This window comes from Paramisgurnus dabryanus, chromosome 2 (assembly GCF_030506205.2).
Source record: "Paramisgurnus dabryanus chromosome 2, PD_genome_1.1, whole genome shotgun sequence".
In the NCBI taxonomy this organism is placed as follows: Eukaryota; Metazoa; Chordata; class Actinopteri; order Cypriniformes; family Cobitidae; genus Paramisgurnus; species Paramisgurnus dabryanus.
Window position 1 is genome coordinate 29,576,734 of NC_133338.1, and position 27,705 is coordinate 29,604,438.

At 38.6% G+C, this 27,705-nt stretch overlaps 1 protein-coding gene across 2 annotated transcripts; it reads right to left on the reverse strand.

Annotated features, from left to right (window-relative positions):
• Nucleotides 1–27,240, reverse strand: kif18a (kinesin family member 18A). 2 transcript variants are annotated; one of them, XM_065267828.1, is made up of 19 exons: nucleotides 27,083–27,240; nucleotides 26,751–26,836; nucleotides 26,067–26,421; nucleotides 24,916–25,073; nucleotides 24,447–24,551; nucleotides 24,235–24,345; nucleotides 23,592–23,789; nucleotides 17,603–17,779; nucleotides 17,391–17,465; nucleotides 16,746–16,846; nucleotides 13,848–14,010; nucleotides 13,390–13,554; nucleotides 9,079–9,200; nucleotides 8,616–8,854; nucleotides 6,903–6,962; nucleotides 1,452–1,806; nucleotides 1,222–1,311; nucleotides 923–1,032; nucleotides 1–356 (listed from the first exon to the last, which is right to left on the reverse strand). In XM_065267828.1, exons 3-19 carry the CDS (start codon nucleotides 26,383–26,385, stop codon nucleotides 217–219), a joined length of 2,688 nt encoding a protein of 895 aa, XP_065123900.1. In that variant the 5' UTR covers nucleotides 26,386–26,421; nucleotides 26,751–26,836; nucleotides 27,083–27,240; the 3' UTR covers nucleotides 1–216. The 2 variants fall into 2 exon arrangements, with proteins under 2 accessions (XP_065123900.1, XP_065123901.1); XM_065267829.1 differs by lacking the exon at nucleotides 26,751–26,836 and having other exon boundaries at nucleotides 27,083–27,227.
• Between the last annotated feature and the right edge of the window lie 465 nt (nucleotides 27,241–27,705).

The window sequence follows — 27,705 nt, forward strand, 5'->3', positions numbered from 1 at the left end:
AACACCCAGACCAGACAACAGTAAAAATGCAATACTTTAATGTTTTCTTCAAATTTGACTAAACAAATTTTCTATAAACACATTTCTTTTTTAAAAATCAACATCAAAAAAATAATGAAACCCAAGAACCAGACTTTTATTTACAACTTTTCAACTACACATTTCATGAGAAAGGCGGTTTATGAAAGAACTGTCTTTAATAGCAGTGGAGATCCCTTACATCCTCTTGGCTACTTTTTTAAAGAACGCAGCAGGCCCCATTGGGCCCGATTTGGGCTTGCGCTGGTCGAGCTGATGGAGGTTTCCCTCAGACACACTTCGTACTACTATTCGACCTGGCTTATTCTCAGATGAAACTAGAAGAGAAGAAAAAGAGAATTATGGTTTTTATAAGATGAGTAGCTTTTTTTTGATCTGATTTAATGTCTTAACATCTACAATAAAACTGAAGTGTGAAATATTGAAAACTTTCTTTAAAAATTGTTCTTTTAATTTAGCTTTATTCGTACATTATCTTCACTCTTAAATTTTTTTATGTATGTTTAATTTTTATAAATTGTGATGAATTGCACTGAGCACCTTACAATCACTTATGTGCCAACATGTATGGAAGGGACAAATGTAGCCAATTTATGGCATTCTATTATTAAAGAGAAAGAAAGTGTGAGAGTGAGAGAACCGTTGGGAGTGGGAGGAGGAGATAGTGTGCTTCTGGCGGTGTGCCTGACATCATTTCACAGCTGTCAGCCGGCCCGCCCATTACACTATTAGAATACTTTACCAAACATAATGGATAATGTGAGGACTTCATAAATGGAATATAATAAGAGACGCTCGTGTTTGATATCTAAGGTCCAAAAGGAAAGCCAGTAGAGGAGAACTGCAATTATTCAATTATCTATAATGATGCAGCCATACCAACCTCCAAAACGTCGGACTCGTAGTGCTTTAGACGCCTCGCAGGGATCTCTTTTTATACGCTTGGGTGCCGCGGCTATGGCTTGAGAACTGTCCTGTTTCCCATCGTTGGAACTGTTGCACGCAAACACACACACACACACACACACACACACACACACACACACACACACACACACACACACACATACTAAGTGAGATTTTGGCAAATACCAAGAGTGTGAAATGTCAATGAGCCATGATCTAAACAGCCCTTCTTAAAGCCCCAGTGAACATATCCCCACAACAAATACACACACATACCCAAATTTGCGTTTGCCATGAGCAGCCGAGGTCATGGCCATGTAAGATGGTTTGGATCTTCGCAGGTCTAAAAGCGATGGAATCTCCAACCTAGGAGGAAGTTGGGACAAAAATTCACTTAGTGCATGCGGTCAATGAGTGAGTCTTAAAACTTTAGCTTGCATTTCACAACCAAGTATTTTATTTAATGTAAAACAAATATATTATTTAGCAGAAAATGATTTTGATACCTTTTAGGTGACTCATTCCCATTGTTAGCTCGTAGCGCCCTGAGAGTCATATGCCCAGGTGGCTCAGGTGATAAAACTACTGTGGCATTAGCGGCAGCCGTGTCTTCATTATTACCAACGTCGAATGTTGAGTTTGGATCAAAGGTGCATGAAACATGTGGCTGGCTCTGAGGAGTGTACTGTAGTGGGAACATGCCCTCCTGTCTTAAGACCTCCTGAAGGGCAGGAGGGTAGTGGGACGGCACAGGAATTGCTCCATCCTCCCCTGGATTTGCAGGAGACACAGCCAGCTTCCTCCTGATTGGTTTTTTAGAAGCACATTCAGCCTCTGCATCCTGATTTTGAGGGCTACACGCTGACAGAAAGAAAGCAAAACATAAGCATACAGTCATTAAATGATCACATTTGTTTAAAGCAGTAGAACAAATACTCCAATCTGCGACTATAGGCGAACATAACAACACTGTCTGTTTGTCCAGTGGAAGATTTGAAACTTTATTTAATCAAATCCACATTACTGGCATGTTACAATATTTGCCATCTGATTCGCGAAGCCCATTCCAAGCTCTAAACCCAAGAGACGTATAGCACGCACGCACACACACACAACCGATTCCCATCACTGATGCATATGGGCAAACATTCTTTACTCCTACAAGACTGAATAATTTAGTCAAGCTCATCACATGACCATTTGAGTGCACATCAAGAGCTACGTGATGCTAAAGGCCAGGTTCTTTGCTTCGTCAAGACAGGCTGTATGATGTGTATGTGGGTGAGGAAGGGAAGGGTGGCTCCAGGAAGCTGTTGGAGGGGTCTGACGTTGGATATTGAGTGGCGGAGTATGCTGGAGCACGTCGCAGTCTGGCCGCACACTGACTCACACGATGCAGAAAAGAGGGAGAGAGAGAGACACTGCGGCTGCATCTTAAGCGTTCTTGACCAATCGCGATGCTTTAGAGCTCCTGCTGGTCAAACTGTTGACACACGGCCATCTCTCTTTCGCTCTGAGTCAGTGCCGATTCTCAGAAATCTGGATTGCATGGTGGAGAACCTGACATCCTGTTAATGACTAACTATACACGCACTCCTAATGGCAAAAGAAAGTTTGAGAACTGAAAACTCAAATCTTTGATGGCCGACAGCTCACTTAAAACACATGACTAGCGTGCCACAGCACAAATAATAAACTTAACCGGAGAAGATCAAGGTAAGGCTGATCGGGGTGAAAAAAGAGAGCCCGGGTGGTGGACAGTGATGTATGGCCCAGAGCGGAGGCAGAGGAATAGGTGCGATCAGTAATTGGCGACAGAGTGCTCTGGGTGGCATATTTTTGGCTGGCGGGATTAAAACATGCATGAGGCGCTATTTCTGGATGAAGCCACTGCGGATTAGGGTCGCCTGGCTCACGCCTCCCTCTCGCTCTCTTTTTATTGCAGAATCGTCCTCGGCCAATCCAGAAGCGTTTCATACTATATGTGATAGCTCCCCCTCCCTGCACCGAGGAATCATTTTATGAATGAAATTCGGAAGGGCGGAGGGTCGGCTGTACGGAGAGGCTAGATGCGGATGACGAGTGGAGACAGACAATAGAGGGAGAGAGACTGACTGACTGAATAAAGGAAAAGAGGCAAGGAAGAGGAAAAAATGATGAAATAAAAACATGAAATCACAGAAGCAAATTTACAAAGCAATGGTGATGAAAGGAGGAAAGAAACAAAATCAGGGTCAGGTCTGAAACACAGGAACCCGGCAGTCTCGTGCACTGTGACACGTGACCCCTCCTGCGTCTCTCCTCTCTTCCATCACTATTTTCCATGCCTTCAATCTCTAACTCTATCTCTCCATCGAGCACTTGAGCACGAGTGCAGAGACGATATCGTCATGAGGCGCGTCGGTGATGGGGGTGGGGCGGACGTTCATTCATAACCCTTTTATTAATCTCCATCTCTTTCAGTTTTGGTACACAGGGCTCTGTCTATATGGTCTTTTTGAAGAACTGAACACATGCAGATTTCATTTCTGTCTTGGTGAAAGGCTCAAAAAATTTATATTTTATTTCCTCAACTCTGGAACACAAGACTTGCTTTAAAATAAAAAAAAACATTTATCTAAAAATGTGGTTGCATGCAGGATTTTACTGCGAGATTAAAGTAAGACCTCATTCAAATAACGGGACGTCTACCAAAACGGTTACACAGACTTTAAAATTAAGTTTGTAGGTCGTGATATAAAAAGTTCAGAAAGGGAATCCAAAAAGGGTAAATGCTAATTATTAAAAAAATTTTTTTTTTTTTACTTAAGGATACCCTGTTTATTTTCCTCTATGATGCAATCAATGTCATGAACACAACAAACTTAGACTGATCCAGTAACTAGTTCTTCCTCAGACAGCTCACTGTAGCAGCCTGGGAACTTGTAAACACAAGATTTTTTCCCCAGTGGTCTGAGAAATGTGCATGATTTTTAAAGGCAATATGGCTCAGATGGTCCGTGAACAGTTTGTAGGCGTGCCGACGCTACACAACACCTGACTGATGCCTGTGCACACTCACAAAACATGCTCGCTTTTATAGGACAGTAAACAAATCATTATTCATCGCTGTAAACAGCTCCATTTCAAAAGAGATTATTTTCCCAACGCTGCAAAAATGAAGTCATGTTTTACACTGTCCTGACCTGGTCAAATCCCATATGGTGTTTGAAATTAATCATTAAAATTTAAACAACCAGTGGAAGGGGGGTGGGGTGAAATAAAAAAACAAAAGAAAAGAAACACCCCAACCTCCCTGTCAAAAATGAGTTATTATACACACAGGAAATTTGTTTCGCTAATAAATACAACGTGCAACAAAGCAACTCATTGACAATATCCACAATACTACAGATGCAGAAGTTTCAAATATTTTAACAGTATCCGTCTGTGTTTTCCCCCAATTCTCCCTTTTCTTACTCTGAATTTCCTGAAATGTGTATTTCCCACAGCGTGTCTCAATCAAATGAGGAACACCTGTTCTGCAGCAAATATCATTACTCTCCATTTACTGAGCAATAACTCACATTTCCCAAAGCTTTCCTCTTTTCCTTTTCCCCTTTTTCTCACCCTTCTATTCCCTCCATCCTGTAAAATGTTTCGTATTTCATTCAACGAATGCCGAGGTCGCACACCGTCTGTTTCTGAGCAAAACTACCAATGCTTGTGCTGTTCTGTTGAATTATCCACATAATTAAGAAAGTCAACTCAATTTTATCCTATGGTTTCTTTAAGGCACTAATATGATTTAGCTTGTTTTAACACATTTTATTTTGGTGCCTGCAACTCCTGAAAGAATCAAAACTAGTTGAGTTGAAACACAGGTTTATCCAAACTTCTATTTCTTACAGATTTTCATTCAAAATTATAATAATTTTATTATTAAAATGTATTTAAATCCTTTCTTTTGTAGAGCAATTTAGGTGGACTTGCAGTTTTCATTTTTGAAAGCTGAAATTGCTAAAGTATAAACATGTAGTTAGTTCACCTCAGAATTAATCTTTCATCATTAATTACTCACCCACATGTTGTTCCACACCTGTAAAAACTTAGTTCAACTTTAAAGGGGTGGTTCAATGGTTTTTTATGCATTCTGACTTATAAACACAGTTATAGAGTTGTTTCCTCATGCTAAACGGAGGCAAAGTGTCAAAAAAGCAGTTGGGCGTGTTACGGAGTATTTCTGTGCGGAATACACTTCGCCAGGGTTCGTACAAGTTTCGGAAAGTTTTTTTTGTTTACGGGTCCAGCTGACATTTCAGGGGTTTCTACGCATTACTTCTTTTTATGGGCACTTCCCTCGGAAAACCCCACCCACCCTTCAATCAGCGGGAGACGCTAGAACTTACAAACATCACATCAAGCTTTGCTTAATTTCAAAACTCACGAATTGCACGATAGAAGAAGTGTGTTTTTGGATGTAAGGAGAAGAAAGCCAGCCTTATGAAAACAATGGATATAGTTTATTATCTAGGGTAGCAGCGGAGTTTTGCGTGTGAGTTTGATGCGCTGGATTTCCTTGAATAGTCTCAACCGGATCATGAGTTGCATGTGTTAAGTAAGACTTCTGTCTTATGTTGGAAATAGGTGCGTGCATATTATATAAATGACATGAACATGTAGTGAATCTTAAGTTAAACAGTGTTATATAATGTTGCATGACTCACACTCGATCCTCCCGTGGTAGTAACTCCTCCTTCTTCATTTTTTTCGTACGTTATCGGAAAGATTCGGTAAAGCTAATCTTTCTTTAATAAATCTGATTAAACGAAAGACTCTTCGGAGATATAAAGGATGTCATACTACTCTATAGGTACTCCAGATTAATATCAAAATGCAGAAACAGCGTGTGTTATGTTAGCTTATATGGTAACACTTTACAATAAGGTTCATTATTTAACTACATTAGTTAACATGAACTAATAATGTACTGCACTTATACAGCATTTACTAATCTTTGTTAATTTCAACAATTAGTAATACTTTATTAATATTCTTGTTAACGTTAATTAATGCACTGTGAACTAACATGAACAAACAATTAAAAGCTTTATTTCTATTAACTGACATTAACAAAGATTAATAAGTACTGTAACAAATGTATTGCTCATGGTTTGTTCATGTTAGTTAGTACATTAACTAACGTTAACTAATGAACCTTATTGTAAAGTGTTACCAATTATATTTTTGATAAAATCAAGATCTTTCTGACCCCCATAAAGACATCATAAAAATAGTCCATGTGACTACATTGGTTCAATCTTCAGAAGAAGTGACGAGAACAAGCATGTCAGGCCCTGACGTGAGTTCACAAAAACATCTCAAAGTACGCGTGTGAATTGACAGGTCCTGACATTGATTTAGGCACGAGCACCCATAAACAGGCATTAATTGTGTTCATGTGCAAGAAGTGTGTTCACAACGTATATGTGGTGCTGAGGCAAGAGGTCAGATTTCCAAACAAGCATGTAGATGAGCACTCAAGACAGACAAGGAATAAGAAAAAATATGGAAATAAGTCGGTCTTTTGTTTGTTCTTGAGCACAAAGTATTCTCGTCGTTTCATGAAATGAACACTGAACAGAGAAGCGGACTTTTTGTTTATTTGTTTTTACTGCCTTTCTTGACCTTGAACATTGTAGTTGCACTGGGGTGCAGAGAGCTTTAATATTTCATCCAAATTATCTCAAAAGGTCTTACGGGTATGGAACAATATAAGGGTGAGTAATTAATGAGAAAATTAGAATTTTGGGTAAACCATCTCTTTAAAGGCACAGCCCACCTGTAAAGGAACACACACGCATGGCCTGTCAGTATGAGCAATGATACAGAGTTGGGCAGCTGGATTGATGAGAAAAGAGGAGTATGTTGGAGGGTAGCATGGAGGTAAAGAGAGAGGTATATAAAGAAGAGTTTACCTTTGGATGAGTGTGCGAGTCTCAGTCGCTGTGAGGTTCGGCGCGTGCGTTTCTCTCCACCTGAATAAAAAGAACGTATTGTTTTATTTATTTGCTCTTGTCCAATCTATTCAGGCCAATATATACATCACACAGGAAGTAAACATGTGTTAATCAAGGCATTAACATCTGTCAACACTCACACAATGCAGATCACATTACACTGACGCTGAAAGCAGTAAGTCACGGGAGCAACACAGCATTAAGGAAGAGCTTTATCATATGGCTCCAGACTTTTGCAAGGTTATTTTACGTCAATTAAGTATGTAAAACTTATTGTGGATAATTTGTGAATATACACAAACAATAAATATTATTTTTATACAATACGCCAATTATTATATATTAATTATAATAAAAATTATATTTCATGCACATAGGACTTTACAAAAAAATAAAATATGCAGAGCAGTCAGGAATTGAGCAGTTCATTTCACCACTATCGATACCTGTACATTTAAATATTCATGAATTTTTAGGTGTTCATTTTCCACAGGAATTAATTACCATAATATTCTCGCTTAATAAATAGCTACACTCAAACTCACAAAAAAAAAAAACACTGCAAATGGATCTAACAATGAATTAAACAACAAGATGCAAATACAAATCCGAGTACACTTGATGTAACATGAGTGCTTGAACTCCGAGTGCATATGCGGCCATACAAAGAGCTTGCTCACACGCGCGCTGTCATTCTCATGCAAACAGCGCTCTCTTACTCAATCACTTGTTTATAATAATACGTCTAATTCAGAGCCTATTCAGAGCTCCAGGACACTTGTCAAAATTGACATTACACAAACAAGCTCTAGAGTCAGCACTCGGCGCAGTGACAGCAATAACACTTTATTCTTCAAAAGCAGCACTGATATCACAAAATCAAGCTCCTTGAGATGGTTTCATCATTAGTGATTTGCATTCTGAAGCAATTGTGGGCTGTCTCGAATTGGATTATTTTTAAATGCATCCATTGCATTTGTGATGCTGAGCTGAACCCTCATGTTTAACATCTCCCAATGTGTCACAATAATGATGAGAGTGACAACAGAACTGTTCATCTGCTTTTTATATTCGAAATGTTGACATTTCACAAACGATGTTGACAATTTTTATTAGGGTTGATGAGAAAGTGAAAACTTCACTTAGCTTGATCAATTTAAGTTTAATATAACTTTTAAACTCATTATGAACATAATTCAAATTACTGTACACCTAATTTTAATTACATATCTGCGTCTGCATATGCAGGAATGAATCACAAATGTTTTATTTTAGATTCGTTTTTTTATAAGCACCGTTTAATTCATTTGTATCTTTGATCTTTTGTTATTATTTATTCTACATCTCTTTTTATTTGCTAATATTTCTTGTCTTAAATACATTAGAAAACTTATAAGGCAAGATCATAATTTCTTAAATTAGTTATTATTCATCAAGTTGCTTATGTTCTCAGGCAACAGGAGTGTGTTTGTTGCATATTATATAGTTTTTTTGTTTGCAGCAATGTTATAAGAATTGAAATTTTGGTGAAACTTCAAACGTGGGACAACTCTACAAGATACTTCTTATTTATAGCAAATCAATGCCTTGTTTCTTCTTCTTCTTTTGCTGACACAACTCACAGAAACGTTGAGTATTTAACGTGAAATTCGACTCGATTTCATCACTTACTGCACGGCGTGCTCTGGTGAGATATGAGGTGCGAGAAAGACAAGATGGGCTGCAGATGAGTGTTTCCTGTGCCATCATCAACCTTTTCCTCTGGTTTCTCCTGGTCTGCCCAGACCACGCCCCTCTCTCTGTGCACCAGCCGCTCAAGCTCCTCCCACTCGCTGTCATCTGTGGTGATGTTCTCGGCCTTCAACGCCAGGTGCTGTCGGCGGCAGGTGGACAGCAGGGCGTTTACCAACCTGACAGGACAGGTGAAGAACAAAGGTGATGTAGCTGAATGATACAGACGAGGTATTTACATTGCAAATTTGAAATTAATCTGAATAATACAAAGAACATTCAACAAAAAATGCTCCGGTGCACGTAAAAGAGCATGTGGTTTCCCACAAACTCATATATTCTGGGTGACTAAGCCTAACATCATGAATCCTGGTTTAAAACCTATATGAGTGTTGACTCATACTTGTGCGTGTGAGCGTTTTCCTGGTCTTGCACACTGATGAGGTGGTTCATGTGCTCAATGTGTTGCTGAAGGTCAGCGATCTTCACCTGCAGCTGATGGCACTTTAGTTCTCTTTGCAGCTCCTAGAAAAGACAAACATAAAGACATCTTGAAGCAATGAAGTCAAATGCAACAAACAATGTCAGTAGCTCCTACTTCCAGACCATTAATATAAATGCTATCAAAAGTATAAGCAGCATGATTTTTATCATTATCACAAAAGGCAGTCCTGTATTTTATGAAAGGCTTGCTTCAAAGGTCGTTCATGGACGCTTAGAAGGCATACACGCCGTTAGTTGTTTGTATTACTGTCATAGTATTTGCATGTTATACATATCAATTGTTGTTAAACGCAGATGATCCTGTCAACATCTGAGTGATATGGCAACAAAAAATAGCTTTTTAATTAGCGAAACATGTTATTTAATACTTGATTGATTTGTCCATTGTATTATTTTGATTGTATTATTTTGAATTGACTTTTTGTTATATTGTTTGATCAACTTTTTTGCAAAGATCACTGACAAGCGATTTGTGATTCCTTTAAAGACAGTAAGAAAGAATTTGTCGTCAGCTGTATTATCGACTGTAACAGGCCTGCTGGAAGAGTACCATCCCAATAAATGAGCAGAAATAGTTTTCCAGAGAGACTTATACTTCATCCCAACAATCATATTAACGGTAGCACCCACCAGGACATAGGTAGGGCTGTGCAATCTCAATTCATCTATTAGATGGCAAATTTTATTAGAACGTCAAACCAAGGAATGACACTGTGACAAATTTGCATGTGAAGAAAAGGAAGGTGAGAATAATCCATCTCATCTATGCACTATAATGAGAAAGGCAACAGAGATGAGACGGTACAAAAACGATGAAACTGCTCAGATGTTGTTTTTAGTCTAGCTTCTTGTTTTCTTTGTGTCTCACTAAAAATGCACCTTCTGAGGAGCCTTCTACCCCCTCTGACGCAAGAAAACGCAAAACAGCAGAGCACAGAACATTTGATGGGCGGGTGCGTCACTACGCCGTTCTACTTCCAGGAAAAGAAAAAAAAACAGGAGAGGAAAAATGAGAGTGAGAAAAGAGGTGTGGATTTAGGCGAGCAGCTGTAGGGAGTGACGAAGAAAACGCATTGATTTTTCTTTTATTAAGACATCCTCTGGCGGGGAAATGGAGGGATGGGGTAAACTAAGGTGTAAGAAAAAGACAGAGACACAAAGATTGTCACAGTGATGAAAACAAAAACTAAGCCATAGGACACAAGCTCTTATATTATTATAAGAAAAACATGATAGGGGTAATGTATAGGTAGCTGGTTTTTATCCCAGAAATAAGCCCCGGTGGTGTGGGTTTTGTATTACACTGAAGAGCTTAATTCACAATAACAACCACTCATAAGTAAGGTAAGGAACACCAAATATTGATTTAAAATAGCTAATTTTTAACAAATGCACACCTTCCGAAATTTATTTTCGGTTTTAAGATAGACAAAGACGTTCAAATGTCACAAACATGCAATTTGATTTAATCATTTGTAAATATTAAGTTATATATGTTATTAAGGTATATAAGGTCTAATGTTTTTCCATAGAGTTATTGATAAAAGTGTAATTTTTTCATCATATGTTTTTTTTTCTTCGGCTTCTAAGTTGGGTTTAAGATACCAAAACCAATGTCTTGTTGATTAAAACATAGCATCATTTTGAAACATGTCTGCCGCTCTTAGCAACTTTTTTGGTGGGCTTAAAAAAATTTCACCCAGTGGGGTTAATTGTAACGCTGTGTTACAACTAACCCCTCAGCACTTACGATATGAAAACCGCTAACGTTAGTGTAATTCTTGCCATTGTTTTAAATAGGCTACACACAAATGATTGCTGGCTGCCAACAAAATAAATGTGCCTGTCTTATCAAAAATTGTGGGTCAAAACTAATTTTTGTTCATATCTTTAGGTTACGTCAAAGATTGAAATCATAATGAAATGAATGGCTAAAATCAGACTTTGATTTTCATTATCTTAGAATTTGATTTTGAGACTTCAATATGGTTTTTACAGACTGGGTCACATATAAAAAATGTTTTGTCGTAATTGTGCTGCTTTTTTCTCATATATTTAGACATGTGTATTCATTCATAATTGAACTATTGTTATAAAACGGCTGGATGAATAATAGACAGATATAAACAATATCCACTTTAAGTATATAGACAAAATAGTATTGAAATATTTGCCTTCAAACATAACTCCCTGCCTGTTACAATTAACACCACCTATGGGGTAAGTTGTAACGTTTGCTTCTGTCATGTTTGGTGTAATTGTCTAAGAATGGTAAGTACTAGAAACTAACTTCAAATGGTCATTGTTGCTGGTGTAAAAATATAATTCAATCAAACTCAAATTTCTTTTAACAACTGAGCCAAAACCAAAAAGCATTAGGTTGTGCCCTGCTCTCCCCACCGTCTAAATGATTTGCAGCATCCGGGTTACCATATATTATTAGTTCTGAGCAGTTGTTATCTGGGTTTATTACACGGCTCTCTGGAATGCTTGATTCTGATTGGTCAGTGGAGACATTTGCAGGTTCGTTCTTTTCAAATAATAACCGCTCCAAATTAATAACGCATAGCCGGACTACTTGCACGAGTAAAATCGCTCCGCGCCAATAAAGATCAATAAAGATTACTGTCTGTTTGGCGCCATCTTGTGACAAACACTGGACAACCACGACAAGACACAGACAGCTTACTGAGACTGAACTTGACGAAATAGAGCATGACAGCTACGAAGCCAGCTCACACAAAAATACAGAATGGGGATTAAAACTTCTCAAAGACTGGCTAAAAGAGAAAAAAATGGAGACAGACAAGTATGAAACAGAGGATTTTAATAAGGTATTACGATCATTTTATGCATCTGTGAAAAGTTTCGCGGAAGGATAAAAATGTTAATTTAAAACAAATATGCCAATAAACTGTTTAAAATTCATATTCATGTCCAGTTTTTTTTCTTATGTGGCAAGTAGCCGTGTAATAAGCGGGATAATGTAGAGGCAGCCGGTAGTTATTGGGAAATAAGCCCCTTCAGTGTGATACAAGACCCTCCGCTTCGCGTCGGGTCCTGATCACACTGTCGGGGCTTATTTCCCAATAACTACCGGCTGCCTCTACATTATCCCTTACTTATACTACGGGTCTGTTGAATGCTGCATTCTGATTGGCTGAGAAATGTTCTATGGGTGTTGATTATTTTTCTGTGAACCGCACACCTAACTTGTCAAATGTCTTAAAAATAGGCACCAGAGCAATGTTTGTGGTAACCGGGGTATAAGCGGAATAATTGACTCAGGTCCTTTGAATTATTTGAAAATAATGCACACCTGCGGTGTAACAGCACTCCGCTTCGCGTCGCATTACCACCTTGGTGTGCATTATTTTCTTATAATTCAATGGCCCGTTGTCAATTATTCAGTGATCAATGATTCACCCCCACCAGCAAGACCACTGCATGCATGGTTGTAAAATTGCTGCAGGGGAACGTGACCGTCAAGTTAAAAATATACTATGATAGAGGCAGAAGAGTTATGCCAGCTCTGTCAGAACAAAGATAATTGTATTCCCCTTTAAGTTGAGCTGGCCATCTCCACAGATCATGGGCTCAAACAAGTGCTTCAGAAGAGCTTTCCTATCCAAGGCCTCAGAGGAGTAAGCCTGCTTTAGACATCACAACACTACAGACTGGCACCATAGTGCTTCACTTCTAGGGTAAAAACGATTCGTAATAAAGTTCAAAAACGAATTACAAGCAAGTGTCTTTTAGTCTCTCTCTTAAAAACAAAACAAAACAGAAATTACTCGAATTTTAAAGTATATGGACCCAGTTTTCTTTTATCCATTTTCAATCTTTGGTATTCTGTAATAGCTGACATGGAGTCCTCACAGTGTAGCCATGTCATAACCAACCAGCATTGAATTGAATGACAATGCAGTTGACTTTCTGAAACGGCATGTATTTTGCATTCATCATATGTGTAACAGCTGTTCAGGGGATATGCTAGTGGTATTGTGTCCTGTAATGTGAAGGACAGAATACTACAATGTTTATTCAAGGGTTCCAACACTTTTGTACTAATAAGTCTCCATGACTTTTCAGTGACCTTATCAGTTGTTTGTGAGAACATAACTTGTGAGAAATTCAGACAGACTTGGCCGATTAACTTTTTAAACCCTTTGATACAGTGAGATGAAACAACTTTTGACCCTGCACTAACCTCTGGAGAGTGTCCTTCATGTCCAAGCATCTTCATGTCGTTTTCGATGCGGTGAAGCCATCCCTCGTTCTCCTGAAATTGCTTTTCGCTCTCTAGCAAGCTCTTTTGCAGGTGCTCCTGGTGAGACTTCAGGGAGGCCAACTTACGCTCATACTTACAGGTGGCCTGGAACACACAAAAACACACATTTGAAATCTGCAAACAAATGTTTTACACCCATAGGGTGTGCACACTTTTAAATCATGAATTGGAAGGAATAATACAAATCATACATTTTTATGGCTCGGAAATTTTACTCTACCCAAGAACCAAGGCAAAGTCACAAATATGTATTTTTATTATAAAAACTTGTTTTCATCAGATTTTCACAGAAATAAGGGCCTTTTAAAGTCTGCTCTGCTTTAAAGAGCAAACTTTCAATGGTTACAAAGTGGATGTTTATGAAATTGTGCCGTTACCTTCTCAGCCCTGTTGTCGGGGAAGAAGATCAAGCTCTGCTGGTGCCACAGCTCCCTATGTCTCATGGTCAGCCTGCTTTCATTCAGTTGCTTTTCAATGACTAGCTGCTCCTTACGGACCTGCAGACGTGCTGCAAACACGCTGCGCATAGACTCAGACATTCTGCAAACACAAAGCAACACACGGTTACAGTGCCTATTCAATGGAGACCATTTCCTCCTCGACACTTATTTATTCTTACATTAAAGGAAAACACCACCGTTTTTCAAAATCTTACTATGTTCTAACCCCAACTTAGACATAATAATACATATCCATCTTTATTCAACGCATGCACTTAAACTTTGTACAGCATGTCGTGAATGTGTTAGCATTTAGCCTAGCCCCATTCATTCCTTAGGATCCAAACAGGGATGAATTTAGAAGCCAGCAAACTTAAAGAGCTTACATGAGTAGTTACACAAGTAAGTATGGTAGCACAAAATAAAACATGTCGATTTTTTAAGCGGATAAATAATGAGAACTATTGTATGGCGGAAGTGTGCTGCAAACAAAGTGCTTCGACCTCGGGTGCAGTAATATTGACGGAAGTTTGAGCCAGAGGGGAAGTAATCAGGAGTGATGATGTTACTGTGCACCGTGGTATGTCCATCATCTTGCAGAAGAACACATTTTTTTTTATGTTGTTAAGTTATTTTAGTCCTGTCCTTACTCTTCCACACTTTATGGGAGTGTTTTCTAGCCCCAGGCTAAAATGCATGTTTGTGCCATCTTAATTTTAAAAACATCTTGCATGGACATATATGAACATATATCAGTGCCATTGTTGTGTCTCAAGATTCACACCAGTATTGTTTTTTGTAAGCCATGTCTAAAAACTGCTTAAATGTCCTAATATAACTAAGGCTTAGTCGTGGATTAATCTAAACCCTGTCCGGGAAACCGCCCCTATAACTGTAGAAAACAGGAATGAGGGAACAACTTCTGACTTTAAACCCTAAAAAAGTGCATCCATCCTTCACAAAAGTAATCCACACGGCTCCAAGAGGTTAATAAAGGTCTTCTGAGGGGAATCGATGTGATTTTGTTAGAAAAATATTCATATTTTTAACGTTATAAATTATATAACTAGCTTCCGGTAACGTCCACATCTTGGATGTGCTCATGTCAATAAACCCTCACTATGCTAAACTCTCGCGTAAATTGTAAGTTATTATGGTTTAAAAGTTTGAAACAAGGATATTTTCTTACAAAATCACGTTGATTACCGGCAGAAGACTTTTATTAACCCATTGGATCCGTGTGAATCACTTTGTAAAAGATGGATACACATTTTTTGAGTTTAAAGTCAGAAGTTGTTCCCTGATCCCCGTTTTTCTTATAAAGCTAGGAAGAGCAAGGACATTTACTAAAATAACTCCAAATGTGCTCATCTGAAAGATGATTTACATATTTATCTCAGATTGCTTGAGGGTAAGTAAATCATGGAGTAATTTTGATATTTGGCTGGAGTATCGTTTTAAGTCGCCATTTGAGATCACATATATTCACAAACTACAGCCAGTTGTGTATCCCACCAGAACTAATACAGCTGTATCCAGTGTCAGGAACGCCTTTAGTTGCCAAAAGTACAGTTACCTGGCAACCTTCAGACGTAAAAATTACTGTCAGTGTAATCAGGTTTAAAAACAACAAAGACAATCAAATAAATAGTATTTCAAGAATTATCTAAAATAAACATAACATACGGCAGCAGCACGCTATAAAAAATATGGTCCCTAAATGAATCCACGCTAGATATTCTGAATCACACCGAATCATTTGCTGATTCACTGTTATTAACCTAAAGTGATCACCTGTATGGAGACGTGAACACCACACAAAGCAGCATCTCCGAAACCTGGCTATGAACGGACCCAAATCAAATCTTATTGCATCTTTTCTCCTCTATATATCATGAAGAGCTACGGGGCATTGCATTTCCATTGAAAAAAATGTCTTGCAGTGAAAGACTTCCCTACTGCACACAGCCTTTTATATCACTGCATATGCAGACTCAATGAATTCTTTGAGATATCACACTTGTGTGGGCGATATTAGTTTTTTTACTTAGAAAAACATAAATAATATGAAATAAACCCAGAGAGAGAGCGCAGAAGCTGTATTTGGGGCCATAATGTTGGTGCAGCGGCCGACACTGCCAGACTCCTGCATTTTTAATGCGGGCGGGAGCGTGCGGCCCCTCCTCGCCGTTAAGCATCTCTCTCCCTCTCTCGGCAAGTTGTGAATTCTGATGCCGGTGAATGAAACACGTAGGAGTGAGACTCATTCAGCTTTTCCCCCCTCCTCTTTCTCCTCTCCATCCCTCCCGCCCTTGCGATTTTCCTCCCTGTGTCTGTCCTTCGTTTTCTCCCTCCCATCTATGGACGTTGCTGCAGTTATTGCTGACAAGAACCACAAACAATAAAGCCTGAGAGAAAGACACGTAAAGGCTGAGAGTGGGGCGAGGTCATGTATCAAAAACCATTTCCTTTATGAAACATGCATTAAACAAAATTAAAGAATAAAAACAACCCTGAAAAATTAAAGCAAAAGTGGAAAACTCAAAGCCCAAGCCTCTGACTCTCTACCAGGCCTGATGAAAAATGCAGAAGTAAGAAGACCTCCACCTGCGATGGTGTCTGGCTTTGTCCTGTGTACTCTTACTTATGAATAATTGAGGCGTATTCAAAGTTTCAAAGGACCGTGATAATGAGCTGCACATCACACATGGCATAAAGTAAACAACATCTAAACAAAGGAAAACACAGGCCTCAACCCACCTCATGATGGGTGCAAACAGTTTGCGGTGTTGCATGAGGGCACGCTTATAAAGCTAATGTAAAGCATCCACATACTTCTCAAATTCAGCTCTTCTCTGGATGGGGATTGTATTGAGGGCAGGAACCTCCACCTTCCGCTCTTCATACTCTCGAAGTTTTTGTTTCAGCATGATGATCTACAAGGACACAAACACACTAGTCTCATTACACTAGTCTCATGTGGATTAGACCCATCCCTACCTACCAGATTTACTAACTAAACAGTACTACATAGAGGCCAAATGAAAGGCTGTGTTTAAAACCAAGGCAGCTTTCCCACAATCCAGTTGGTCTATACAGTGAATTTTTTTTATATAGGCGTTTTATAAAGTCTAACCAGAAACACTGGTTTCAGGGCGCAGTTGCAAGAATCCCTTTAAGTTGTAATTGAAAGGGTATTACCAATAAGATTTGTCTTAAGGGGTTTCTTGCAACTTGCTGCAGTGACTTATTTTCTTGCAACTACTGTATACTGCCTATGGGGCGGTTCACATTTCGCGTCTAAAGCTGCTCCCTCTCCTCTTTCCAATGTGCTTTCAACACGGCATTCTGAAAAAATTGTAGACGTGACGCGTCGCTCTCTATTTGAGCGAAATGTGCACTGCCCCTTATGAAGGGTAGTATTTTCAGTTTTCTAATACATCCTTAATCAAAGGTAATATTCAAAATATGTTTTTTTACCTCTGCTTTCTGTTTTTCACAAATGACGGCATACTGGCCGATGTGACTGTCCAAGCTCATGACATTACTCTTCAGCTGAAACACAGGGAGATTAAAAGCAAACAGAAACAAGTTATACAGTTAAAATCGCATTCGATTCTGTCAATATCAACTTGAGCAATGTTTGGTGATTTAAGGCATGTTGTTGGTCTGTGTTTATGTGTGGGACTTACAGTGGATTTGATCTCCTTGGCGCGGTTGGCATATTTGAGAGTGTTGTGCGTATCTTCATAGGAAAACGAGGACGGGCTGACGTTAGCGATCATCACAGTTCGGCAGTTTCCACCGAGCGAGTCTTTGAGGAGCCGTGTCAGCTTGCTATCTCTGTAAGGAATGTGCGTCTTCTTACACTAAGAGAAAAAAACAAACCGAGCCACGCAAATAAATCCAAAAATATCATAAAAGGCCATCTACGAAACAGGAAACAATGACTAAGAAGGAAAGAAAACAGATTGCTAAAATTAGGTTAGGCCTAAAATTTTATTCTGGCCTTTTCTGACATGATCTTAATTGAATACACAATAAAACACTTTTTTCATCACAAATCCTAAAAAATGTGCAGATTTTTACTTCCTAAGCACGATGCCAATCCTATATGACAGTGTTCACATTACTTTTACACAGGCTTCTGCCCTTAGTACATCTCAAACAATTTTCAATTCCACAATAACACCAAATTACTCAATAAATACAACAAATGCTGACTGACCTTTACTTCCAGATCCTGACAATAATTTCAAGTTTGTCTCAATTATGTACAACTTCAATAGCATCGTGCTGTTACACATGTTCAAAAAGTCGGTTGGCACGCTCTTTCATCTCACTGGCCTGTCTGACCTCCGAATAAAAGCATGCGTGAACCAACTGTCTAATTAATCTCAAGATTTAGTGACTTGTACACATCCTGGCATCCACACATCAAAGCCAAATTTACATGAAGGTAAAAGTGAATTGACAACACTAACACAATTATAAGCAAAAACACAGTAAACATTTGTATATCCGAGTGGATCCAGTTGATGTATTAGCATACATCTGGACTTTGTGTATGATAATGCTTTCATTACAGTTATAAAGCGATGCCCTGCTGGGAACATAGAAAACCTTCATTTAAAGGGGTGAGATGAAGCCTGCTTCCCAGATTCCAGTCAATTCTCCTTCTCTGTTAAGAATTACTGCAGTATTCAGAAAAGCAGGAGAAGAAAACCGACAGAGGGCATTTCTAGTGGTAAAACACCATCTTATATAACGAACAAAAACATTGCCACACACAAAGTAATTGCTAGCAAGTTTCGCTAGCAATCACTTTTCTGAAGGCGGCATGTTCCCTCTGTTGGCACGACCGTGTTAGCTGTGTGTGTGTGTGTGATGGCCTGTTTCGGGCCCTCCCAAGAGAACGTGGGTAAGGAGAGCCGTCTGCATGACAGGTTAATTTATGCGGATGGCATGAAAACAATACCTATGAAGCTGCATAGAGGGGCCTGGAGACAGAGACAAACCTCCTCACCTTACACACACACCAGCCAAAACACTCCAGCATCAAACGACAAATACAAAAACCACAAGACACAAACATACATAAACAAATAAAACACACACGTTGCCTACATAAAAGACATAGTTGCAATTGCAAATACAAAATCTAATTATTTTGGCATTGTCAACAAATGAATAATGATTACAACCATATATGCACATTTTCAGCTGAGATTGGGTAAGAAGAGGACATGAACATCTTCGAGTTAAAGGTCACGTGTATGTTACTCATGTTAATGCAATGGTAATTATCAAAAATCAGCAACACTTACAACGTAGGCACATACTCACACATTTTATCCCCATTTCAACAACAAAAATGATAAAATATAATTTAGTTAGGGATGCACCAAAAGGAAAGTTATTGGCCGAAGCCGAATAAAATGAAAAACTCCGCCGAAGGCTGAATACAGAACAAATTTTTTTCATTTTCCAAATTATTTTGCCAATTTTCAGAATGTCCTCTTACTAACTTTATTTCACATTACTTAACAATGACATTTTTTTTTTACATTCCAACATTCATTTTAGCACCTTTTTACACCAGGTCACTTTTCTGATCAGATAGACAGATAGACTTGTTAAAGGCGGGGTGCATGATCTCTGAAAGCCAATGTTGATATTTGAAATCACCTAAACAAACACCCCACCCCCCACCCCGACCCCAATAAAATCTGGACCTTTTTTTGATAGACCCGCCCCACACATACGCAACACAGGCAACGATGTCGGTTGGTAGACATGCCCCTTCCTGCTTATTGGCTACTAATGTGTTTTGGTAGTTGGCCTGATTCCATTTTCCAAAGTGTTTTTCTTTTTTTTTAAATCACATACCCCACCTTTAAAACCGTTCCATTTACATTTGACCACATAAATGAGTCTTGGCTAAACGGATATTAATCTGATCTTTCATTCTCGCACAAAATGCAAATAACCTATTTATTACTCTGCATTACAACTTGTAGTGCTTTATGTTTTCGTGTCTTTCTCGGACACTTTATTTTGCACACACACACACACACACACACACACACACACGTTTGCTGCATTTGCGCATCTCTCGCTCTGCGCTATTACTATTGGATCGTGTCTTTAAAGACCTCATTGTTTGGAAAAATGTATTCAGTCTTTTCACTTGTTCAGCCAAACACAGTAAATTTGATTTTGCTAATTTCGGTCGAATAAAATCGATTGCCGAACATTCGGTGCATCCCTAAATAAAGTCATAGATTGTGACCTAAAAATACTGCAGAAATAAATGGATAAAAACACCTACAGAATACATGTAATTGTAATTTTATTGCATACACTTCACGTTAGGGCTGTAATGATAAATCACGTGTCCCATTAAAAAGACCTGTCTAAAATCGATTCTGCATCGCAAGGCTGCGATTCTGTGTTTCATGTGCAGCTTGTGCGTGTACTGTGGCGTTTTGGTCAGTAAGAAGTCCTTATCAATCTAAAATCATTATGAGTCAGAGTCGTTTATACAATGCATTTAAAAAAGCAACATTCGTTAAATAAAATCATTCAAAATATTCTTTATTATCATGAAAATACCTGAAACAATCTGAAGAACGGCAAAATAAATATTCCTGTAGACATTTCCTGGAATAGCGTCCGTAATGCTACTTCTTCTGTGGCACAATTGGAGTTTCAGCACGAGAGCGCCCTCTGGCTTTTGCATGTGGCGGCATTTCACCGTAACTCATTTAAATTCATTCATTGAGAAAACGCGCATTTGCACAATAAATCGTTACAGCCCTACTTCACGTGTTTACATAATTTTATGTAAATAAATCACTAATTTTTCTTTATCTTGGTACTTCCTAGGAATATTATTTTGTGAATTGAGCAGGCATTAAACACACAATCCCATTTTCTTTTCTTCGTAAAACTAATGAGATGTAAATGCTAAGCATCAGGATTTGAGACAGACACTGCAGCAAACATGCACTAACACCCAATATTAATTAAGGCATGGTTTATAATGGCACAAAACAAACACCACAAGGCAGATTTAACAGCCGTTTTCTAAGACTACATTCTATATCCGTCACGGGCTAATGGGATTGGGTGGTAAATTACCCTCAAACCATCTCTAAGACGGAAAATCTGGATAGAATTCCACACAGTGTCTCTGGTGGAGGTGTACTGAAGTCGGCACTCATCCACACACAAAGCCAGCCCTGAGAGGGATAAGTGTACACAACATGTCTAGGCTAAGAGAGTTGTAGCTATTGCAACTGATAAAATCAGTCATTGAACCAAAGAGCCAGCAGAGTCTCTGGGTTCGTCCAAATAGCAAAAATCAAAGGAAGGCTAATACCATCAGAGCCAATGGTGGTGCATGTGTCACATCACACTATGAACCGAGCCGACCCAGACTGGATAAAGACCAAGAAAGGCTACAGCGAAGATAAGTAATAGTGATACAACAAACATGTTTGCTTACATCAGAGCCAGATGCTGGTGCAGTGTTTCTTAAGGTACATTGACATTATAAGGGAATTTGTCGCTGTGTGTCGCTCATCTCTTTAAAAAGAGGCGTTTCTAAATTTGGTTGTCATAAACGAGTACTGTCCACTCCAGTAACTGATGAGAGATGGATGACATGAACTTCACTGGCTCATTCTCATTGGTAGTCGCTCTTGTAAGTCACACATAATTTGCATAAAGTTAAACATTTCTGAACTTTGATTCACGCCCCATCCAGTCCCCAACGGTCGCTCGTGTTGCTGGAAGTCGCCAAGCTTCCATTGAAATCAATGAGATTGCGACGCTCTGCTACTGCTAGTCTGAATGCAGCTTTACTGTACGTTCACACCGCAGCCGACTTGAGCTTTCAAAGTTACTGGAAGTCATTTATTTACAATGGAAGTTGGCTTCTACAAGGAGCATCAAATCTATTGGCGTCGCATTTTGAGCGACCAGAGCGTCAATCAGAAAGACGCTCAACTTTTTGGTAATGAGCTATGATGCGGTTCAGTGGCAAAATGCCAGAAACCAATCGGAATGTAGCCTAGACATTCTTCGCTGGCTGATTCCAGAGAAACATACGATGTCAACTTTCGTTCCTACCAAAACATTAGTTCAGAGAAAATAGACTTCAGAGCGGCCAAAACGTCAACAAGCTTCCCCGTACTTTTTGACAAGCGTCCTTGACATGGCGGCATGAGCTTCTTTGGAAGCTCAAGTCAGTGGCGGTGTAAACGTACAGTTAGACTCGCACAGAAGTTCTAGGGCTGTAACGATAAATCGCGTGTCCCATTAAAAAGACCTGTCTAAAATCGATTCTGCATCGCATGGCTGCGATTCTGCGTTTCATGCGCAGCTTGTGCGTGTACTATGGTGTTTTGGTCAGTAAGAAGTCCTTATCAATCTAAAATCATTATGAGTCGGAGTCGTTTATAACGTGCATTAAAAAAGCAACACTCGTTGAATAAAATCATTCAAAATATTCTTTATTATCATGAAAATACCTGAAACAATCTGAGGAACGGCGATATAAATATGCCTCTAGACATTTCCTGGAATAGCGTCTTCTGTGACACAATTGGAGTTTCTGCGCGAGAGCGCCAATTGGCTTTTGGATGTGGCGGCATTTTACCGTAATTCATTCATTGAGAAAACGCGCATTTGCACGATAAATCGTTACAGCCCTAAGTTACACCTTTATTGCATTTGACCTCCAGTCATGGGAGGGAAGTATGAAGAATGGTTTAAATATGATAAAATAGATTAAACTGAACAAACGGCAGGTGCAGGTTCAGTGCAGGTCTGCTTTGAAAAAAGTAAGGAAAAAGTAAGATGGAGACTGCCAACTGGATTATAGTGCTGCTATCCGCTGGTTAAATCTGACATCATTTATCGATTCCAGGTCCAACTGATCTCAAAAGCCATAGGGAAATAACAACAACAAAATCACGCCAATATACACGCAAATCATAAAAAGTTAGCAAAAACAAATACAAACAAGACCATCTTCTGTTCTGCTCTCTATAATGTGTATTTCTACAAAACCAATGTAGAACAATTAAACATGACCTATATACGTAGTGCACTTTTGTTGATTTGTCTTAACAATTCAACACACTGACTGAATTCAAATATATATTTTCCTTTACAAAACCAATATCAATGGTTCCTTTAGCAACATAAGTTGTTCTGGTCTTAACTACACCCCCGCTTCAAAACCACACCCTCTGTAGACGCACAAGCACACCATCTTGATCTCACAAGTAAGATAAAAAACATGTAATTCTTGCAATGAAAAAAGATCACCTTTTTCATGTCTGACAGCACAGCTATTTTAGTACTACCTGTCAGATAGCACCTTTAAAGATGCCTTTCCACTTTTAAACACAGCATATAGCCCATTGAAGCATACAGCTTTACATGAAAAGCTAAGACCATAACAAAAAAAAAATTATTCAATTCTGCACAAACATTTGACTTGATGTGTACATACGGGCCCATATTGTAATTTGTCATCCTTATTTGCAGCATCATATTCATATAATATTCTCAATTTAAATTGAAATAATGAGACAGATCTATCTTTAGCAAGCTCTGGGTAATGAATCTCTCAGACTGTTTTTTACTTCACAGGAGGTATAGACCTACTTTTGGGTTGGCGAGTGTGTTGATGACATTCCCAAGGGCAAGAAGAGACCGGTTGATGTTGGCCCCTTCTCGGAGACGGGCCCCCTTGGCGTTGGTTGCACTGGCCCTTTCTGAGCCGGCCAGGTCGATTAAACTCATCTTAGCCACACAAACATTTGGATTAAGACTGGCTGTCTTATCCTGCTGCCTCAAGTAGATCTGATGAAATAAGATGGGGCAAGAAAGTCTGTGAATCAGACTGAATATTTCTGCTTGACAATTTACTAAGTCAAATGATGCTGGTTTGAACACATAGATCAACTAAAAGATGACCGAGATGTCAAATCTGAGAGAAGATCAAAGCCTAATTGCTTTTTAATTGATGCACTATACTTTCAAGTCAGACATGCTAAAGAGCTTGATTTACTGCTGCCATGTCAATTTTAAAAAAAATTATATAAATAAAAATTGTATATAAAAACACCAAAATCTTAATTTATTCTGTTTAGCTGCAAAGACTTATGACCCCTTAGCGTGCTCGGCATCAAAATAAAATGGTTTTTGAAAATTAGTTGCTCAGTCACCAAGAAACATGCATCAAAACAGTTACGGAGAACCGGATGATATTCAGAGCCAAGCATCAAAACGTCGAGCAACCTTTTACCTGGAATACGGCATGGGAGCGTGAAGATGTGGCGTTCATGTCAGTGGGGTGCTGCGTCCTGTTCCTGTTGCCATAATCAAGAGCTTCAAGGATGTGCTCTGCAGATTTGGGCTATAAAATAATGAGACAACACACACATATGGATCAGACAAAGCTAATCATTGTGGTCTACAAACGTACATCCAAAAATAACACACGTAAGCCCACTTTACCTGGTGCAGGGTAAGTCCTTGAACCACAACTCCACTGGACCCATCCTCTCTTACCGCTAATGAACCAGAGTTAGATAGCAAATCCCGAATCTGCTCATTATAAACCTGTATAGAGGCAGAAACCGAATCCAGCTGATCAGAACACAAAAGGCTTGACTAACTTATACAACTTAGCCATGTAATAAAGCAGACCTAATTCAGGATCTACTTTGAAATAGCACTGTAAATGTACAGAACATCCTGTGAAAATATAACAAAAGTAAATTTTAATGAAACTTTGATGCTTTTTAATTGCATAACTAGATGAGACAACAACCTGGATTTCACAGACAAGGTCTCATATATTTAAAAATTGAGCTCAGAACTAGAACAAGTACTGTTCTCCGATTATCAAGGACAGAACTAAAATGAAAATGAATAAATGCACACTGCTGTTTCATGCAGTCTGTGTGGCAGTCTAAAACTTCACCTCAAGATAAGAGAAAGCTATATCGAAGACTTTTTCTTCCTTGATGGAGTCCATACGAGTAAACAGTTCCTTCATGGTGTAAAACATCACTCCGGGGTCATCCACACTGCCCAACATTGTATGCGTTTTTCCTGCTCCTGTAGCCCCATAAGCAAACACTGGCAAACACAAAAGACAAATTCAAAGGTAAATACGAGCAGCTATTCGCTTGCCATGACAACGATAATCTCAGACTTAAAAATAGTCTGAACTCCTGAGAAGTATCAAATAGTGGCAAATAATCTAAATTGCATTCCTCTCCATGTTTTCAATTTGGAGTTACTGCTAAAATGCTGGGTGAAGAAGTTGCAAACATGGAAGAGAGCTACTTGAACCAACAGCTCTTCAACTGGGCCCGCTGTTGTGCTCTTGAGCAAATCACAAAGCCCTTTAAATTGCTCAGAAAGAGAACGTCTATAAATTGCAGTATTTATTCCAGTCTATGTCCAAAAAGCAGAATAAGCAAGGTAATAGCAAGTCAATACCTTAACCATGCAACATCCAAAATGAAATCCATCATAATCCCATAGTGAACGTTTTTTATTAAAAGGCTCTGTTTTTATAGTAATAATACAAACTAAATTAACAGGTAAAACACTTCAAAGCTAAACATTTCTGAACACAAACAACTTCAAAAGTTTTTATGCTAAAGGGTTATGAACTTTTACTTTGATCATGAGACATTGGAAACTGTGTTTTATATTACATTATGCCCTAATTTGACTAATATAAACTTTAAAGGAATAGTTCACCCAAAAATGAAAACCCTGCCATCACTTTTATCGTCATGTTGTTCTAAACATGTATGAATTGACTTCCATAGTAGGGAAAAACAAATATGATGGAATGCAATGGATACTGTAAACTGTGTGCTTAACATCATTTATCATCACAATACTTCCAACCCATATTATTTGATTTTCTTTCTACTACGCAAGTCAATGGTTACAGCAGCTGTGTTGCAACCACTGTTTATCAAAATATATTTTTTTCTGTTCATCAGAAAACAGAGATTCATGCAGGTTTAGAACAACATGAGAATGAGTAAATGATGACAGAATTTACTTTTTTTTTTGGTGAACTATCCCTTTAAGAGAAAAGGATTTTCTTACCAGTGCAGTTGTAGCCATTCAGGACGCTATCCACTATTGCTTTAGTGGTGTTCTCAAAAACCTCCAACTGTGAAGAGTCTTCATTAAACACGCTGTCAAACACGAACTTGAGGTCTTTATTGGCTTTCTTCCGCACATCCCTGTTGCCTCCCCTTTGTCCCCGGAAAAATGTCACTTGTTCCTCTTTGGGATCAAAGATAAGCATGTGGTTGTCAACCACCTGGACCACATTTCTGTAATTTCCAGCCTTTTCCTTGTCATTCAAAGGACGGACTCGGACCACCACTTTTACGTGGCTGCACACCTCCACATCTCGCATTGTCCTGGTTTATTCTGCTCCCTTATGTTTGTTTACCTGTAAAACATGACATAACATAATTCATTCCCAGTGAAGTTAATAAGCAATAGAAATTAAATATTAATTCTTTCATATGCAAATCCATAAGTTAGAAAGTGTAACAAATGTGTTGTACAGCATAATATTAATTGACAATTTGTATCTAGTTTATCCATAACACTTCTAATGATAACAAATAATTATTGTTCACTATATTTGAACATCCACTGCTTTGTTGTGGCTGTGGTAATGAATTCAGTCACTTTTAATACATACAGGCCAAATCATTGCTGGTAAAATGAATAAAGAATTCAATTGACTTATTAGCATTACTGATAAACACTTACATATGAAGGATTAACACAATGCTCATACTACATTATAGTCAATAGAACTCCCATATACTGTTTCCTTGGAAGGCCACGACCAAAACCTGCATAATAAATCGGTATTAATTATTTCGTTGCATTTCAAAACAATGTTTATTCATTTGACATTCAAAAAAAAAATCGATTGCTGTAAGCTTCAGCTAATATTTGTTTGTTACTTTACAACTTTAACTACTGTGTGTGTAGCATTTGCCAGTGTTACGCTAGGAGCATCGGCTAACTGTACATCTCTTTTTACTTAAATCGCTAAATATTAGGTAAACGCTAAAAAGTACGTATCGTTAACATACCATTAGATACAATATGTATCCGCGACGAATTATTGACAACCGTATTGAAGTAAAAATGTATTTTAAAGCCTTTGTCGGATCGGATAGTAAGCTAAACAAAACCAAAAGCGCGAAGATTTCAAACACAAGCTGCTGTTCCTTCCCTGCAGCTGATTGGACGAACGCATTCGTACGTCAAGTGACGTATGGCAAGAGGTTGACTTCGTACGGCGTTGCGCAGACAGATCAGTGTATGACATAAATACCGCGAGAGCGGCTCGAAAGCTGTGCTTTTCGATTGTTCTCGCAGTACTTTAATATCATATGCCAACCGTCTGCGCAGCGCCAAAAGAAGTCAAAAACCTATTGCTAAAGACTTTTATTCACGATGGAAAGCTTAAAATATTCTCATGTTTTTAATTATATGCTGTTTAAATCATAATGTATAAATATCGTGTGATATACATAGCGATTGTTATAATTCTACTAGGAATCAACCGAACAGAATGTCAGTTCATGGCACATCATACTCTACATTTGTAAAATATTGTTACAGAAAATGGTCTAAATTGCTAATTTATGTTTTATTTATATTTCTAACTGGCATATACCGAATCATTCGTTTCGTGCAACAGGAGGAACAC